General features: G+C 55.3%; 1 protein-coding gene across 1 annotated transcript in view; it reads left to right on the plus strand.

Annotated features, from left to right (window-relative positions):
- Window positions 1–13,028, plus strand: part of igsf9bb (immunoglobulin superfamily, member 9Bb) — a 55,944-nt gene that overhangs the window by 8,412 nt on the left and 34,504 nt on the right. Inside the window, exons 3-6 of the mRNA XM_086160409.1 lie at window positions 942–1,133; window positions 7,906–8,052; window positions 10,812–10,963; window positions 11,475–11,592. Coding sequence (XP_086016535.1) covers window positions 942–1,133; window positions 7,906–8,052; window positions 10,812–10,963; window positions 11,475–11,592 — 609 coding nt within the window. The remainder of the gene's footprint in view (window positions 1–941; window positions 1,134–7,905; window positions 8,053–10,811; window positions 10,964–11,474; window positions 11,593–13,028) is intronic.

The following is a 13,028-nucleotide window of genomic DNA, read 5'->3' on the forward strand; positions in this document are numbered from 1 at the left end:
TCCGAGCGGCCTCGGCTTGATTCAAACGCAGGGCGCCGACGGGAGGCGGCGGTCCGTCCAAGTGAGCGGACGCTCGCAGGTCTTCTTCTCAGGCCGCAGAGGAACCTGCAGTGCGCCTGGTTTGCTCCAGCGCTGCGGTGCTGACATCTGCTCATAGAGCCAGGCTGCAGGACAGTTAGGCTGGGATGGATGGATGGATGGATGGATGGATGGATGGATGGATGGATGGATGGATGGATGGATGGATGAAGAGATGGGTGGATGGATGGATGGATGGATGGATGGATGGATGGATGGATGGATGGATGGATGGATGGATGGATAGATGGATGGATGAAGAGATGGATGGATGGATGGATGGAGGGGTGGATGAGTGACACCATGCCAGGGTAGCGCCGCTCCTGGAAAAGGTCCACATTTTTCCGCAGATGGAAGATGAAAGCGATGGCGGACAGATAAATGTCGGCGGCGTGCCGTTAATCACCCCCGCCCCAGTGCCGTTAATCACCCCCGCCCCGGTGCCGTTAATCACCCCCTCCCCGGTGCCGTTAATCACCCCCGCCCCGGTGCCGTTAATTACCCCCGCCCCGGCCGGCCTCGGCTCTGTATTGCATCTGTCGGCTTGGTGACCGATGGCACGTGGAGCCGCGGCCCGTTATCAGACCCAAACGCTCACCTGCCGCTGCCTTTTTAACTCCTGGAATGAGTTTGTCCGAATTCGGTGTTTGTGGAGGTCGGGTCGGTCCATCTGTCAGAGCCGCTGTCGCGGCGAGGGCGTCCCGCACGGGCGGCGCCAATGGGGTGGGTCTTCTTGTCTGTTCGCTTCAAGTACGAGGACCCGGACAAACGGCTGGTTATGGCCCCTAAGACGCGGTGAAAACCAGATTAGCTGCCCAAACCATCGAGCCTCTCCGCTGACGGCCGCCCTGGTGTCTCCTCAGGTGCCCACGGAGTGCGCGAGGAACCCCAGTTTGTGACGGCGCGGGCAGGCGAGGACGTCACCCTGGGATGCGACGTGTCCCACCCCTTGAACGGCCAGCCCTACGTGGTGGAGTGGTTCAAGTATGGAATGCCCATCCCCTTCTTCATCAACTTCCGCTTCTACCCTCCTCACGTGGACCCGGAATATGCCGGTAAGACGACGACCGCTCGGGGGCGGACGGGGCTCTACGCCGGTGAAGCGCCGCGCTGATTTCATGTTCAACATCTGACATTGGAACAGGCAGAGTTTGTGAGTGGAAGAGGAAGAGGTGGTTTTTGAAAGGGTGCGGAGATGTTCTCCTGGCTCATCGTCCTCATATCACACTATTCTGGGCCTCAGTCCGGAGAACCCTGGGCATTTCCTCTGTCCGCCTCGACCCCAGTGCTTCTGCGACGCAGGGGGACAGTTTCCAAAATGTTATTTTGTTCGGAGTTGCTTCTGATACTTTCCTGCAAATTGTTGTGCAAAAATGTTGTCAATATGTTGGGAAGTGTTTTTTTTTTTTGTCTGGTGGGGCGAGGAGCCGCGGAGCAGAGCGTCCTGACCGGCACAGCGTCCTGGGCTGCTTGAAAGCCCTCGTCTGTTGATCGGCTGAACCGAGAACAGCCGGACGTCCTGCTAGTGTGCAGATACGTTGTCTCTCCAGACCCGGAGTCCCACCTGAGTCATGCTGGGTGATTTGGGGCGAAACTCAGACTCAGTTCAAGCAGAGGAATTATTCTTTCCCAATCGATTTTAAGCTTCCAGAGTAGTTAAGATATATTTCACAGCAGAAACACCAGAAGGCAGCCGGACGGCGGAGCCGGCAGAGGCTCCGGGAGGGCGAGAAACCGGAGGCCGAGCGGCTCTGGAAGAGCGAGCTCCGACGCTGCGCTTCGGGACCTCCGACACCCGACATCAGCCTCTCGTCCTGCTGACGGTCTCCCTCTTGGTGACGCCTCGATCTCCCCGACACTCGTCGACCTCGCCGCGTCCGCTCCGACTCCGCCGGTGTCCTCGTATCCGACGCCGACATTTTCTCCCCGTCGGCTCGGCCTCCCGGGATCCGTGACCCGGACCTGAGAGAAGTCAGCGGAAGCGCCTGGGTGAGCAGGGGGAGCGTTTTCATCGGGTGCTCTCGGGCTGAACGCCCGCGAAGGATTCATTGGTCAGAGGAGAGGCAACTCCTGCAAAACATGGCCCCGTCCCAACTTGACCTGTAACTCTCGTTTCAGCTTCGACCCCTGAACGGAGTGGAGCTACAGAGATAGAGTTTGATAAACCAGTTGGAAAGATGATCTGGGGACTGAAAGTCAACACACTGGAAGTATTTCTGAAGTATTTCTTTTGATTTGGGTGGACAGAACCTGAGACCATCTAAAGCTGGGGTGTCAAACCCATTGTAGCTCAGGAGCCGCGTGGAGGAAAATCCATCCTGGAGAGGACATATTAGCTACCGTTAATGCACCTGTTGTTTAATTCGCTCCCGAATCCCGACATCTTTTAGCTCTGCGAGCCGGACTCAACCCCGGGGCGGGCCTGATGTGGCCTGCGGGTCTTGGGTTTGACACGCCTGGTCTAAAGGTTTGCTGTGGAGATGTGAACATGTGCATGTGTCGGCGGCGGTCATGTGCTCTAGTCGTTTCCCTCAGATCACAAACGTTTCACCCGCAGATCAGCTCATGTGATTGAGGGTGTCCTTCACACATCCCCGGAAGGGACATGTGACAGCCCAGAAGATCGGTGCAGAAAACCCCAAAGCTTGGTGACGTCCCTCACACACTTTGTCATCATGGATTAGATCACGTAGCAGGGCGTGTCGCGTGTCGGGAGCCTCTGCCAGCATCCCGGCGTCTCCGCTGCAGCTGAAGGAGGAGGGAAGGCCTGAAATACCTCCTTCTAGAGGTTCAGCGGTGTCTCGACGGGCTCCTCAGCAGAAGGTTAATTCTCAGGGATTCTTGCGGACGTCGGTGACAAACTGGACGAAATGAGTGACGCCGGTCCGGTGTTCATGACCTGGTCAGAGGGGAGCAGGAGAAACATCAGAGCTCGTCTGAATCCCCCGCCCTGGCTTTCCCACAATCAGTCAGAAAACGGGACGTTCTTTTTCTTCCATGTTTCTTCCTCCGACTAAGCGGATGTGGACGGCAGCCCTCCGACAGGCGGGCGGCCGCGTGTGTCGTGAGAAGAAGTCTCAGGTCGCGTTCAGGACCTCTAGGAAACAGAGTCTCTCCTTGTGTTGGTGGCCGGTCGGATCGCGTGGAGGGGGAAGGCGGCGCAGCGGCGACGGCAGCGCAGCAGCATCCCAGAAGCCTCCTTGTCCAATTGTCTCAAACAAGCACTTGTGTCCTTTTTCATGGGGGGGAAGCTGGGAAACATCTCGCAGTGGCCAAAACAGAGGAAGGGGAAGGTCGGCGGAGATGTTGTCTAAAGACGTGTCAGGAAGACGCTCCAGAATCCTTTACGGAACTTGCCCTTTCCCCTCACAGTGTCTCCGAGCTGCTCCAAAAGAGCGGAGCCTTTTAGAAGGACTCTTGGCCGGAGGTGGTTCCTGTCACAGCAGATCACAAGGTTCAGGGCTCAGATCTAAATCTGGATTGGACAAAGTGTTAAATGCAAATTGAACGAAGAAACAAAGCCGTCAGAGGATCTGTGAAAAGTTCAGCGTTGGACAGGAACACTGGCCCTCGGACAACCAGAACTCCTCGGCTGAGCCCACAGGAGTCCCTAAAGGAACCCTTACCTGGTGAAGTGAGCGTCAACAGAAGGACAGGAACGTTTTTCCGCTGGGCTTTAAGTTCAACCTTTCAAGCTTCCCCTCATCCAGCAGGCATGACTGAGGGACATGTTTGTGATGTTTGAATCCGTACGGCCGGATTTGAAATCGATCTGCATTTTCTGTCGTTCTAATTGCGATTGGGGCTTCGCGTAATTACTTCTGTGAGATCTTCTGTGTGGACCTGAGCTACTGAAGAAGACCAATGCTCAGAGGTGAAGAAGACCATCGCTAACATCGAAGACAACTAAATATGGGACCATGAGTGGCTCTGTGTGAGTGTGTGTGTGTGTGTGTGTGCGTGTGTGTGTGTGTGTGAGGTTCTCACTGTTAAATAATTTGTGAACATTTTGCTGGGTGGTCCTGGCTGGTGAAGCCCGGCCAGAGGCCGCAGAGGAACCTGCTCATTGATCTGTGTGCCAACACAACAAAAGGCGGAGATGTTCCCCGTGGTGCTCGGCTCCGAGCAGAGGTCCTCTGCCCACGCGCCGATTCACACCTTTCACCAAGAAGCCGCTTGGAACTCTTTGGGCTTCGCAAGCTTGGATGAAACCCCTGAATTTGCAGAGGAGGACGCCTCCCGTATGTCCAGTGAGAAGGTCGGCTAACCGATGGGGGTGCGAGTGAAGGTGTCGGAGGAGCCGAGACTTGAAAGTCTCGCCAAGGACCGGGTCGCAGTAAAGTCATATAACTTCGGCTCGAACTTTGCGTCACCTCCTGGCTCCTCTGCGGGAGCAAATCTCAAGACTTTTCATTTGGAGAAAATGCATCTGACACAGGTCGAGGAGAACGAGGAGGGCCGAATCTGCCCACGACCGGCTTTTACCCGCAATCCTCTGAAAGAGGCGTGAATTTGGAGGAACCGGGGACATTTCCATTTTCACAGCGGCTGATTCACGGCAAGATCACTTTTACACGACGGGAATAAATCAGGCAGACAAAGGTTTGGAAGCGGGTCTTCTGAGTGCCGGCTTTGGCAGATAACCAAAGGTACCTCGAGTGAAACTGGGGCGTCGAAAATCACTGACCTATTTGTTGTCGTTAGCTGTTTGAAGCAAGATGGCAGGAGTCCGTCTCCGGCTTCGCCCCGTCTCCGGCTGCAGGCGTACGGGCGGGAGAGGCGCCAAAGAGGACGTGCCTGTGGAGAAGAGCCCTGGGCGTAATTCATCGGAGGTCAGGGGTTCTCCGGCCCCACAGCGGAGGGGGGGTGGCGGATCTTGACGGGCTCCTTTGGTCTGGCGGAGCAGAGGCACAACGAGGGCCGGAGACCCAGCTCGCCGTCCCAGACGTCGGTACGAGTAGGCGCCACGGCGAGCGCCCCCTCTGTCTGTGGTGAAAAGCAGGACCGGGTCCCGCTGCTCGGTCAGATTCTAACCTGGCGAGGAGGCGAGAACTCCGTGTCACCGTTTTGCGAAGTGACCGACGTGCGGATGCCAGGTTTACGTGTCTTTAACTTGAGACTGTCCAGGAATAAGGCATTTGAGAGGAAGCGGTGACAGACCCTTTACTTGGCTGGTTTCGTTCAGACGTAACGGGAGACTTTGCGGCTTTGTGTAAGTCAGTGCCAGAAGTTTGCCATTAGGAGTCAGAGACGTGGCTTCATCCCAGCGAGATGCTCTCCATCGGAGTGTGAGGAACAAGGTTCTCATCCAGAAAGGTTTCTGCAGCCTCGGACGTTCATCAGGCAGACCGAGTAAGATTGATTTGTTTGCCGCAAAAGGAGGAGCTTGGATCTGAATGGATTAGCCTCGTCCTCGTGGCAAAGAGGGCAGACGGCGAGGAGAAGAGCTGAGTGAAGAAGCAAGGAAGTGGAGGAACCCAGAAGAGACGACGGCTAATGTGACAGTTTCACAAAACCCCCTGCCAGGGATAAACTGCAGGGCGAGGACATCGTCCACGCCTGGAATATTCTGGAAAACAAAATAAGAATGAACCCGTACCTCCGATACAAATGTTGCTTGTCTTAAAGAAGGCCCTGGCAGGGAGAGTTTGGTGGGGGTGTGAAGGTCCGAGACCTCGGGAAAAGAGAGGCCCCTCCAAAATGACTCTTCCAGTGATTTGTAAAGACGGTGAAGAACCTGATGAAAGAACCATACAAGTATTGAATAGACAAGCAGAATCCTGATTGTTCAAAGTTCATCAGTGTTATGGTGACTTGGTCGAAGCCGGAATAGACCACATTCCTGCAGCTCAGCTTCGAAGGTCTTTCAAGGTCATTGTGAGGATCTCGGTGACGTTCATTTCCAGTGAGAAGCTTCACGGCCGCTTTCTTCAAGGAAAGCGCTCGTATCGCCGATGTGCTTTGGAAAGCAGCGTGTTAACACCACCTCTTCACACCAGGAGGAAAGGATGAAGAACTGTTAGGTCGCGTTCCCAGCTTGAGGTAGCGTACAGCGGGAACGGATGTGTTCGGACTCTCCCAAAGGCTTGTTGTCCGGTCGGCCGCCTCGTCCCCGCAGTCAGACGTGTGCTCGCGTAAATCTTACGGGACGTTAGAATTATGAAGTTACAAAACACCCGAGCACAAATATGGCAGGGATACATCTCACGGTTAGAAGACCGGAGCCTTCGGCACACAGACCGACGACGGCGCTGAGGCCTCCTAAGTCTTGACCTTCTGAGATTCCCAGGATCAAACATTTATAATGATGCTTCACTTCTTCACAAGATTGCTGAAGCATGTTCACTATCTGAATTGTTCACTATCTGAAATGGTGTTCATTAACAGAGACATGTTCACTAAAAGTACCAGTGTCCACTGAAAGGTCACAAGGATGGAGAAACACATTTGTTGACTGGAAGCCACCACAGCACTGATGGTCCTGTGGTGGCTTCATGAAGAGGTGACCGAATTTGTCGTGCTTTCCTTCCTGGTCCGGAGGGTAACCTGAAATGCTGTCAGAGTCCGTTCCGGATCTGTCAGTCATGTGAAGCGCTATGAACGTGCTTCTCCAGACCTCCTTTCTGCAGACCTTTGTCCCGGCGCCACCGAGCGAGTCCTACCGTGGGGTTGACAACCCTCAGCGGTGACCTGGATCTGCGGTTACGTTCCCTGGGGCTTTTCAAGGCGGCTTGTAACCAGGGGCCTCTGAGTTTGATCTAACAGATGAGAAAGGAAAATGTACCCCAACATGGACATTGGGACTGGAAATCCTTGATCTACTGATGCCTTTGGTACTGGAGTGTCTGGACCCCATAGAGCGGAGATGTGTTTTAGGGCTCCAGTCATTATGAACGGTATCTTCCTGGGCTTCGTTTAAAAAAAAAAAAAAACGGTCAGGACTCCAGGGAGCTGATGGAGGTCAGTGGAGTGCCAGAGGGCCTCCATCGTGAAGGTCAGAGTAGATTCCGGCGTTTGCAGCTCAGTTTCTTGATCGTTCATCTTCACGCGGAAACCCATTGGGCGGAGGAGGCGGCGGGCGAGCCGACGACACCGGCGTTTGTAGGTGCGCTCGGTTGAAGAGAAGCGGCGTCGAAACACAGACGTTCTCCATCCCTCTGCAGGAGAGGCAGATCCTTCTCAGCGTGGAACGTGAAGTCTGAGGCGGATGAATATAATGTGATACATAAGCACACGCTGCTTTAAATTAACCTGCTAGGACAGCTGCCGGCGGGCCGAGGTTTGCACCTGGTGTGCCAGGCGCCGCCGAGGGGATTCGGGAAGCCAAACAGAATTAGCGGACGGGAGGGGGGGGATTAACTGGCCGGGCTGTGCTTTGCTCCCTGGAAGCCCTTTGTTTAGTCCTTATTGCCGCTCACCATCTGTTAGGATCCGGTTACCATCCTACCCCCCCCGCGCAGCCGCTCATCCGATCCGGCTCGGTGAAACGCCGCCTCTCCTCCGCCGCTTTCCTCCAAATCAAAAGTTTATCTGTCGTGACAGATTTGTCGGCCCGGCCGGCTCCTCCCCCTCCTCGCAGGAAGCCGTGACCCTCCAGGCCGCATTCGCCGGCCAGTGATGCCGCGTTGCGCTCAGTTAGGGCGTTGGGAATGCGCTCGTGGTTCAGGCGAGACGCCCACGCCGCCGCCACGCGAGCTGTTGATCCCGGCTTATTTATATCCCAGGTGTTTGAAGGTTGATCTTCAACATGCGCCCGCTCTCCCTTTTCTACCCTCCTCCATCACTGTCCCCTCCCTCTTCCCGCTGACGCCTCCTCTCTCTCCTCAGGCCGGGCCAGTCTGCACGGAAAGTCCTCCCTGCGGATCCAGAGCGTGCGCTCCGACGACCAGGGCTGGTACGAGTGTAAGGTGCTGATGCTGGAGCAGCAATATGACACCTTCCACAACGGCAGCTGGGTTCATCTAACTGTCAACGGTACGAGCCACGTGTGCGCGGTCCCTGAACGCACACGAACACACACTTAGACAAAAATGACACCGCGGACGAGGGGATACCCTTGGAGATAAGCTGACACGGGAGAGTTTTACCGCAGAGGGATTTGTGGAATCCGGACAAGGACACAGGTCCCGTTATGAGGAGCCCTGTTTGGGTTTGGCGGTGCTTTTTACACAACCTTTAATGCCACTTTATTTACGTCCGCCAAAGAATCATGCTCACCCTAGACTTGGCAGGAGGAACTTCTCGTAATCCGCCTTCAGAGCCGACATCTGCCCACAAGGCAGGCAGGAGTGCCTGGTAGGTTGTGTCGGTACCTCGAGATGTTTGTGACGTCTCTGCTGCAGGTGAACGTTTCCAGGTCTTAACAAAAGACACGCTTTTCTGAGAACAGCAACGGGGTCTGGCGGCAGGAGACCTGACCCCTGATCTGCAGACTGCTACCGATCTCCTTCTGAGGTTGCCTTGCTGAAGATAAGCTAAGCCCCTCGCTGTCGTGGATTGTTTAGCCTTTACCGATGCTCCACAAGCTCAGAAGCCATCCCTGGAGACCGGCGTCTCTCTGGCTCCGACGTTAGCCACCCTCGGGTTACCCGTGAGGTTTCGATGGCAGACCATCTGGTTGAAGGTGCGGCGTGGGAGAAGAACCTGGAAGAACCCAGGAAGGGAAGCGAGCAGGTCATGGGAGCGGAGGCGGCTCTGCCGAAGAGCTCAGTGGTCTTTGTGCGTTCCTGGTGTTTCGTCTGATGGCGCAGCTGCTCGGCTCGGCCGGGAGACGTTCTATTAGCACCTGCGTTTCCAGGTGTCGGAGCTTTGGATGGGAGGACCTTCGGCAGGAGACTCTTCTCTTTCGTATCGCTGCTCACTTTGGAGTGCATCTCCGGAAATTCTTTGCTTTCGGGTTCCACGCTCCAAAAACTCAAGTCTCACGGTGTGTGTGTGTGTGTATGTGTGTGTGTATGTGTGTGTGTGTATGTGTGTGTGTGTATGTGTGTGTATGTGTGTGTATGTGTGTGTGTGTGTGTGTGTGTGTGTGTGTGTGTGTGTGTGTGTGTGTGTGTGTGTGTGTGTGTGTGTGTGTGTGTCAGCGTGGATTGTGGATCCTGCCTAACGTAGGGCCGAACGTAGCGGTCACGCGCTGCTCCGGTTCTTTCGACTTGACTGTCTGACAGCAGCAGAACATCAGTGGAACTTCGCAGCAAACAGAACCCAAGATGTCGGGACGGCCTCCCGTCACCTCGGCGCTGAGATGGTGCCGAACGAGTGCGGAGAAGGCCGTCCATTTCCCGGGGAGAAGGAGGATCTCCCGGGTTCTCTGCCACTTCGGCTGCTTCGGCAGCGGCTCTATTTATATTCACGTCTTTGTCAACCATCAGCGGCGCTGGGCGATGGCTCCCAGCCGGGTCTCGGCCACGCGAGCAGACGGCAGAGATGCGCGGCGGGCGGCGGGAGAGCTCTCGCTTCTTCTGTAGGCCGACGTCTTCTCCTCTGCCGCCCCGCGATTATGTACGACCGGCCTCGTTGGATTGTTTTAGATCTCCAGCGGAGGAACGTCGGACCTCGTCTGTGACCCAATGTGTGTCACGGGGTACTTCCATTACTTCCACCCGTTTCACCTGGTTTCGGAGACATCGATGCTTCCCTTTCTTCTGTCTGCTGCTGGAACGTGGAGATATGATCATTATGGGTCCCTCCTGAAAGACCACCTTCACATGTCTTTTTGTCAAGGGAGCTCAAGTTGAGTTGAGTTGAGTTGCCCGATAAAAAGCATGAATTATGGACGAGCGCCGCACCACTGGGGCTTGAACCTGATCTTCGAGGCCATTGTGAGGGATCTAATGAACGTCGACTTCCGTCTTCTGATCAAGACGAGGCCTGGCTCTTCAGATGCCGTGTCTCCTGCGGTCAGGAGGAAGGATATTACGGCCTCCCACTGTCACACAAGATTCAATGAGCTAATTGCATTGGAAGCTCGGAAGCTACCTCGAGGCGGGTTCCAGGAGTTCCTCCTGCCGCCTCTGCAGGCCCGACTGGAGCTGGGACATCCCTGCAGGCCCGGTTGAGGCTGAGACATCTCTGCAGGCCTGGCTGGAGCTGAGATATCCCTGCAGGCCCGCCGCTCAGCGCGGCTCTGGGTTGCAGATGGAAGGACAAGCTAGCGGAGGGAGTGTGCAGGATTACTCGTGTAAGCTGATCAGCTGCAGCCTAAAGTGATTAGTTTGAGAATATCAAAACAGGAATTATTGTATTGAACCACTTTCAGGGTGTGGCTATACGGGGGCAGGACACACACACACACACACACACACACACACACACACAAATGCAGCTTTGGTGTGTTTTGGTGGGAAGACGTGCCAGAATGTGGTGTATAACCCCACGCCCCAATCAGAGGGGATTAAAAATGGGTTTATGAATGGAAGCCAATCCCCCCCCCCCCCCCCCCCCACACACACACACACACACACACGTGGTCTGATTCCACTCCTTTTGTAAAATAGAGCAAGAAACATCTCTGAAGGCCGAGGAGCCGCGTCGTTGAAAGGAGAACAGTTTCTCCTGTCCATCCGTCCATTCAAGCCTCAGAGATGTCCTCCTGCATGGCGGGAGACAGACTCCACGCTGGTCTCCATTCTCTGAGACCTCAGACCTCTGCAGTTAAACAGGTGTTGGTGAGGTGGAGCCGGACCCGCTCAGAACCTCATGAATAACCACCTCCTCCTTCCTGTCCTCCTCAGCCCCTCCCACCTTCACAGACACGCCGCCGCAGTACGTGGAGGCCAAGGAGGGCGGCAGCATCTCCCTGACCTGCATGGCCTTCGGAAACCCCAAACCCTCCGTCAGCTGGCTTCGCGAAGGAAACCTGCTGGTCAGCGGTGCCAAATACCAGGTACTTCTTCTTCACCCAGCGCTCCTCGTCCTCTTGGGCCGGTGCGTGAATCTCCTCCAGCCTCAGGTGTGTGCGGTCTGAACATTGGAGTAAATCATTCAGCCCGTCACCGTTTCCCGCCACGCTCTGCAGGAATGCTTTCACTACTTCAGAGTTCAGCTGGAACGCAGAGGTCAGCTGGGGTCAGATGGTCCAGGCTGGCCCAGCTGACCCCAGCTGACCACCGTCAGCTTTTCCCAGTGTTGTTGAGCCGGAGCAGGAGCAGGAGCTCCCTGACTGGATCCCAAATCGAATGCTGGAGATTTAGTGCGAGCGCTTGCTCTCTCCTGGTAACAGGAGATGTCCACATGAAGGTTCATGGAGGTGAGAGGTTCAGAGATTCAGAGGTTCAGAGGTTCAGAGGCTGAGAGGCGGTACGGCGATGGGCCCTCGAAGGCCGAGGTCCCAGGCTCGTCTCTGTGATCCAGAGGGAGACTCGTTCTTTCAGTGAAGGAGTGTGATGTGTTTGTAGGTGTCCGACGGGGGTCTGACGGTGCAGTCCATCACCAGAGAAGACCGAGGAGCCTACACCTGCAGAGCCTTCAGCCCCCAGGGAGAGGCCGTTCACACAACACGGCTGCTGGTCCAAGGTGGGTGGTCCAGGCGGAGAGGAACCTTTGCCCTCCGTTTAAGAAAGTAGATATGAAACCCTCTGAGGAGGTGGAGGACGACAGAAGAGCAACCCATTTTTTTTGGACAGGAACATCTGATCAGGTTTGTCTGTGAGCGGTGAAGACTCTCTCCAACCTTCAAGACCGCCTGATCCAGTGCATGGCTTGACAGGACTTTCGAGGAGGTAGTTTGACTCGGAGAAAAGTTCAGAAACATTCGAGACGCCACCGGAGAAGATCTTTGTAGGATTAGACAGGTGAGGGGGCTGGACGTGAAGGTCTAAGCAAGGCGTGTCCGGGCTGATCTTTCTCCACTAAAAACACTGCGGCAGTCAAAGTGTTCTGTGGCAGAACCTGGTCTCCAGGCAGGAGGCCAGGTTCTGCTGCAGCCTGATTGCTTTGAGGTCCAAGACGGCAGCACAAAGGTCTGACCCCACTGAGATGATCAGAAAATACAGTACAAAAAACATCCAGACCATGAACCCTTGACACCCTGGAGAGAAGATGGCAGGGTTCTTCTTCATAGAGACACCCCAGATATCTCCTGGTCTCCATGAGTACAGAGAGAATTTTGACAGGGTGAAGAAAGTTCAGGTGAATGAGGAGTCCTCAAGGGCTTTCCGGGTGATTGCTGGAGCCTCCTCTCCGACCGGGTAACAAGTACTCACCAGTTCTCCAGCTGTGTTAAAGGTGACGTCCTCCTCCTTCAGGATGATGCTTGCATGAAGGTCTCGTGACCCAAACAGCTTCTCGTCATTTCAGAAAGCAGCTCCTCGGTATTCAGCAGCTCCGTTGCGAGCTGCCGCCGTCCTCCTTTTTTAATCCTGCTTTTAAAAAGGGTGTGTCTCCACGACCCCGTCTGATGTAGACCTACCATCCCTCTACCCACCGGCTCTGCTGGACCTTCTCAGACCGTCTTCTGACCCAAAGATCTTCAAACCTCCTGGAAACACTGTTTAAAAGAATGGGGACTTGTGGACGTCTCTTTGGATGGATCCTCCTCAGTGGACGGAGGAGGATCGGATGCAGCCCCGTGCCTCCAGCCGGGCCCCCAGCCGGGTCCCCAGCCGGAGCCCCCAGCCGGGCCCCCGGATGGGCCGCTGGCCCCGGACCTAGGCATTCTGGTCTACATTATGCATCTTGACAAGGACCAAAGGTGGTGTTTTGTTGGCTTCTCCGCCGACCTCTTCAGTGCTGGAGAGCTGGTGTCTCCCAACCTGTCCAGTGGCAATGAAGGCATCACCTGTGTTCCGTTGATGCCTTCACTGCTCTGGTTCAGTATTTTACATCCTCTAAATAAGGATGTAAAGGGTTCTGCGGTCGTTTCCAAGGAGCGTTTGGCCGCCCGGACTCTTCAAAGCAGCCGATGAAGATCTTGGCGTGTCGGCATGAAAGAGAATGTTCTCCTCACTGTC

Source organism: Fistularia commersonii, chromosome 15 (genome assembly GCF_037954325.1).
Source record: "Fistularia commersonii isolate RoL2024-O1a breed Wild chromosome 15, RoL_Fcom_v1.0, whole genome shotgun sequence".
NCBI classification, from domain to species: domain Eukaryota; kingdom Metazoa; phylum Chordata; class Actinopteri; order Syngnathiformes; family Fistulariidae; genus Fistularia; species Fistularia commersonii.